This window comes from Danio aesculapii, chromosome 8 (assembly GCF_903798145.1).
Source record: "Danio aesculapii chromosome 8, fDanAes4.1, whole genome shotgun sequence".
NCBI lineage: Eukaryota > Metazoa > Chordata > Actinopteri > Cypriniformes > Danionidae > Danio > Danio aesculapii.
In genome coordinates, this window is record NC_079442.1 from 41,691,942 (window position 1) to 41,697,941 (window position 6,000).

General features: G+C 30.2%; 1 protein-coding gene across 1 annotated transcript in view; it reads right to left on the reverse strand.

The window, feature by feature from the left end:
- Positions 1–5,486, reverse strand: part of ift81 (intraflagellar transport 81 homolog) — a 38,798-nt gene extending 33,312 nt beyond the window's left edge. The window contains exons 1-5 of the mRNA XM_056463997.1: positions 5,061–5,486; positions 3,902–4,005; positions 3,627–3,807; positions 2,097–2,186; positions 1,952–2,017 (exon numbers count right to left, since the gene is read on the reverse strand). Of these exons, the coding sequence (XP_056319972.1) occupies positions 1,952–2,017; positions 2,097–2,186; positions 3,627–3,807; positions 3,902–4,005; positions 5,061–5,204 (585 nt within the window). The 5' untranslated portion in view covers positions 5,205–5,486. The remainder of the gene's footprint in view (positions 1–1,951; positions 2,018–2,096; positions 2,187–3,626; positions 3,808–3,901; positions 4,006–5,060) is intronic.
- Between the last annotated feature and the right edge of the window lie 514 nt (positions 5,487–6,000).

Below are 6,000 nucleotides of genomic sequence, written 5' to 3' on the forward strand. Positions count from 1 at the left end.
ATTACAAATTCCAGCAAATCAGAATCTGCAGACTTATGTTATTATTTTGTAGGATATGGCTTATTACACAATATACACATTTATTACTAGCTGAAAGAATGATCACATTAGCCAAAGCATGAATAAATGTTTATGAAAACAGATTCATCTTGCTTATTGTAGACGTCTTGCTAACAGGCATTATATTGGGCTTTCTGTCCCGTTAAGCTGTCTTTTCACCAATTCCACAAACAAATTAATTTCTACAAAACAATATTGTTGTGTATTTTTTTATTTATTAAAACAATAATACAAAAAATATATTTTATTTGAAGTTTTTCTTTGTGTTGTATATGTTTCTTTTTGTTGTGGTTCTTTTTGTTTTATTAGGTTTTGTTATGTTTTGTGGTTAGTAGGGAGGTAAGTGAATGTTATTTAATTTGTTTTATTTTGCATGTAATTTGCAGGTTTTAAAACTTAAGTTAGATGTTGAGTTTTTTGTTTGCTATTTTGGCTTTCCCTCCGCAAGATTTTTATATCTTATTAAATTTGACTTTACGTTATTTCTTTGGTCAATCGTCTTTGTTGTTGTTTTTCCTTTTGAACAGGAGAGGAGACTCCAGGCTCCTCATTAATTTGAAGGTGTCCTATTTATTTTTATATAATTTATTGTTATGGGTCTGGCTTGCTTTGAGGAGCCATGCAGAGTTTGATAACGTAACAAATATAAAACAATTTAGATCAAAATGACTAGTGAACAAAACAGTATAATTTTTTTCAATAAAATTCTATTCTATAAGGATTATTTTTGCAAAATGGGCAGTTATAAATGACTAATTCCTAATTAATCATTTTCTAATTTTATAAAATAAATGCATTGGTTGTAGGGCTGCATGATATTGGAAAAATTTACATGGCAATATTTACATTTTTCTGCAGTTCAAGAGTATAATTTCACCAGATAAAATAAATAGCTCTGTTTGGAAAGACTTCATCAGTTTAGATTGATTGGGACTACTTTATAGGGGAGTGTCTCTGCATGAAATATAACAAACCACTCACAAGCATTAAAAAATACAGCGGAATTTATAGCAGTGTTCACTAAAAATCAAATGTAAAATAAACAAAACCCTGTATAGTCTTCATTTTTATATATACAACAATACAATTAATCTTTCTTAAAGTTACAAATATTATAATTTTCTGTGCCTGAATGCTTTAAACTAGCTTGAAATGCTTACACAGTCACAGGCCTTAAAAACACATGCAAATTATAAACCTTTTGGTAACTTCATGGTTAAACTTTGCAATTTACTGTAGCTCCTGGTCAAATACAAACTCGACTCGATGTCTCAGATCTTGCGATCTGAGTATTGAGGACGTGTACATTGCGATAACAATGCTAAAACAATATATTGTGCAGCCCTAATTGGTTGTCAATTACTATTAATCATCACGGTTGATAAAGCGAAAAAAGCAGCTGTTTTACTTCAAGGTTTCTGCCATTAGAGGGCATAAAATATGGAAGCCCGTTCCCACCACTGAATAAATAAAAAATAAATAAATAAATAAAATTAAAATAATAAAGTCAGAATTCTAAGTTATATATAACTCAGAGAGTGATAATTCTTACACTTTATATCTCAGAATTCTGACTTTATATTTCTGAATTCTGACTTTATAACTCGGAATTACGACTTTATAACTCAGAATTGAGACTTTATAACTCAGAATTGAGACTTTATAACTCAGAATTGAGACTTTATATCTCAGAATTTTGACTTTAAATTTTTTTTTATTTTATTTATTTTTAATTAGTGGCGGGAATGGGCTTTCATAATAATAAGACAGTTGTACACAAATAATTGTGGAAAGGTGGCTTAACTTTTGTTTTTAAGCATTTTAAAGAGTAAACATTTTGCAGATATATTTCCATAACACATTTTTTACATACACCATTTAAGCTCCATACCCTCTTTCTAAGACGTTCCACTCTTTTGATGAGCTGATCCTTCTCCTCCTCCATTGCAACAATGTCCTGCAGCAACAAATTATTGTGTAAATAACACAGAAGACTATACAAACAGTCGGCACTTTGGCAACACTGACTTTCTTACCCGTCGAATCTCAGCAGTGGAGAAACCAGAGCTCTTCAACTGTTCACACTCTTTGTGGATGTTCTTGAAGCCCTCCACCAGCTCCTCATACTATGAAAACAATAGAATGAAAATGTCTCTTAATCACAAATCGTGCAAAAATATATACAGAATCTATAGAAGGTACACAAACAAAATATTTGATAATTTTTGCAATCTTATGACAACATTTTAGGATACTTATATCCTATACTTATATTATTTAATTATGGCCTGCAGTTAAATTTTAAATGTTATTAATATGAATTGATATTAAACTATTTTTAAGAAATTAAAGAAGCAATTATACAATATATCTTTATTAAGACTCAAATTGAGCGACAGTGGCTCAGTGGTTAGCACTGTCGCCTCACAGCAAGAAGCTCGCTGGTTTGAGTCCCAGTTGGGTCAGTTGGCATTTCTGTGTGGAGTTTGCATGTTCTGCCCGTGTTCCTGCCCATGACTAGTAAAAATCTGCCCTATTAGCACAGATAAATAAGAACTGCTACTAATGTTATTCAGTCAAGTGCAGTGAGTGGTTTTCTTTAGTCGTTCTATTCATAGTAACAGCACAGATGTACAGCAATATACATTGTCTAGTATACTGTTTTCGTTTTAATAAAGAGATCTAACATAAACACAATCAAACCCACATCACTAAAACAAGTAACATCTGGACAAATAACAGCACAAATCAACAACATTGCTGAAATTACTTTCAAAGCAATTCATTCATAAAATATTTAGAAATAAATGAACTACATAATGATCTGAAAATCAGTTATTGCTATAGAATACACACTATTATAAGACTGAAGAAAATTTAAGAGACAAGGCAACAACAAAAGAAATCTTGCTGAGCAAAAATTAATCGCAATTAATCACATAAAAAATATATATATATATTTGAGAACATGTTTATTTACATTTGGATTTAAAATATATATGATACAAATTATATATAAATTTAACTATGTAACAACATTATTTAGTATAGTTTTGTTTCTATGTATGTGTGTGTATCATATATGGATAACAAATACATTTTGATTATGATTAATCGCTTGACTGCACTAATTATATTATATTATATTATATTATATTATATTATATTATATTATATTATATTATATGCAATTTCACCAGTTGATGCATCACATATACATAATAAATAAATTTTGGATGTGATTGATCATGATTAATCGTTTGACTGCACTAATTCTATAATATAATATAATATAATATAATATAATATAATATAATATAATATAATATAATATAATATAATATAATATAATATTTTAGCAGTGGATGAATGAAAAAAACATTTTGACATTTCAATAACTCTAAAGAGCTCAAGGAAGTAGACGACTAAAGTGCAATGTGCATTTACAACAAGAGTGTTATTGCGCATTGGTGTGGATTATATATTTCTATATGGCATCAAACTGTGAGAGAACAGAATCTAAAAACAAATATTTTAAAACCATGTCATAACTTCAGCAGGCATACCTGGTGGTAGGTCTCAGCAATGACATCATCTTGCAGAAACTCAGCAGGAACCTCTAGTTTGACGAGGAATCTGGCCAGATAGGCTCTCTTCTTCAGCTCTGGAATCCTCTGTAACAGCCAGTGCAAGATGGGGTGCACCACAGGCTTACTGCCCGACACCAAACCCTGACGAAAACTGCTTCTGTTGAATCGACATTTCAAAGCTGATTAGATTGCATTTATTTTGTTTTTGCCGGATAGTAGAAAACAACAGTTTTTCTGTATTTTTGTCTTACACTTCAGACATTCCTCCAGAAGGTTTGTATTTCAGCATCCCCAAAAGGGTGAACATTCTCTTGGTTGTCTGCTCAGGCAATTCCTCGCGTATATCAATGGCTTGCTGAATTCAGAATTAAAAAAGGGTCAAAAACAATCAGTGTGATCACATTACATAAATAAAGATCTTTACAGCACTCTCTAAATATAAAATGTGGTTTCAAGGGAAACTGTCAAATAATATTAAAAGGATAATTCACCAAAAATGAAAATTTACTCACTATTTACTCGCATTTGAGTGGTTTTAAGCCTTTAGTAAATTCTTTTTTTGTTAAACATTAAAGAAGATATTTGGCAGAAAGCTAAAAAACTATAATTATTGACTTCTAAAGTTTGAATAAACAAATACTATGCAAGTCAGTGGTTCAACAGAAGAAAGTTCAACAGAAAAAGGTCAAACTGGTTTGGAACAAATAAAATAAAAGATGACAGTTTTCAGTTTGGTGTGAACTATCCTTTGCATCATGGCTGCACAATATATAGTTTCAGCATCGATATCGCAATGTATGTATTCGCAATAGTCGCATCACAGGATATTCAATGTTGAGTCTAAATTATAGTTAACCAGAAGTTAAAGAATTGTATTTAAACACTGTATTTATATGGAATGTATATGATTTACTCAAAAAAAAAAAAAAAAAAAAAAAATTCTTACTTAGAATTTTTGTCTTGTTTCTAGTCCAAATATCTACATTTCAAAATGAAAACAAGATTATTTCACTTAAAAGAAAAAAAATTCTACATTTATAAAAGCAAAAAAACTAAATTTTTTACTTATTTCTCCTGACGATGAAAACTAAACAGCATTTTTACTTGGTCTAAGAAATTATTTTGATTTGTACAAGAAACGAGACAAAAAGTAAGAAAGGCATTTTTTTGCATTGTGATTATTAAATTTCTGTACCCGAATACTGTTTGTATTGAAACAGTCTTCTGAAACTGTATTCATATCGCAATATTTATTGAAGAAAAATAAAATATTGCGCAGCCCTACTTTTCATGGTAAAACAAAACGCCTTTTATATACCGCTATGGTACTATGTACTATTATAGATATGTATTGCTACAGGTTGTGTTTTTATTTTTCATCAGTATTAATACATTTGATCTTCAGCTCACCTTTGGATCAATTTCAGCCAGAACATCACTTAAAGTCTGCAGTAGCTGCACTGGCTCCAGAGAGTCGAATGTAATGAGATTGAAGTTTTTCTTGAAAGGCTCCTTGTTCAGCTGCTCGACGATAAATTTGAGCTGTTCGCTCATCTTGAAGCGTTTGTGGGTTTTTACCGCTAACAAAAATATTCTCAGTACGTTAACGTTAACTTACGTTAGCTTGTGATGTGTTCAAAATAACTTTTTTTAATTAACGTTAGCAGCTAAGCCGAGTTTTTTTTTTACCGTAACGTTACTATAGTTTTTGTAGCGCTAACACAGAACGTCGTTTATTATTTGGTTTAGCTAAATGAAAACTATAATAAATATGTGTATTATAGTGTCGTATAACGTTCCCTCTAACGTCAACAAATCCTGCCTAGGAACCGTTGTCACACAAGGCCCGGTTGCTAGCAGGAAGTTGGGCATCTAAAGAGATTTCCTACTTTTTAAAGTAAAAGTCCCGGTAAAAGACTTTTAACTCTTTCTGAAACTAAACAATATTTAGGACGTGTTTAGAAAATGAATGCTTTATTATAACATAGTGCAAAATCTATATACTATATAATAAATGAGATAAAAATGTTATTCTACTTAGTCACCATTGTACCTACGGAGGACAAAACCTGCAAAAACAATAAATAAATACGCAAATATAGAAATAAATGATTAAATAAATCCGTAAAGTCTTGCACAGATAAAATAATAAATAAAGATGCAAATAAATAAATAAATAAATATAAAAATCCACAAATTCCTGTATAAATAAATATATAAATAATTAATAGTGCGGGCAGGTAAATGATTAAATAAATTACATGAGGGGGATAAGAATATGCTAAACTGAAAGTTTATTTTAATAAACGTTTAGCATTTTCTTATTCTCCCAACATTCCTGTAATTTATT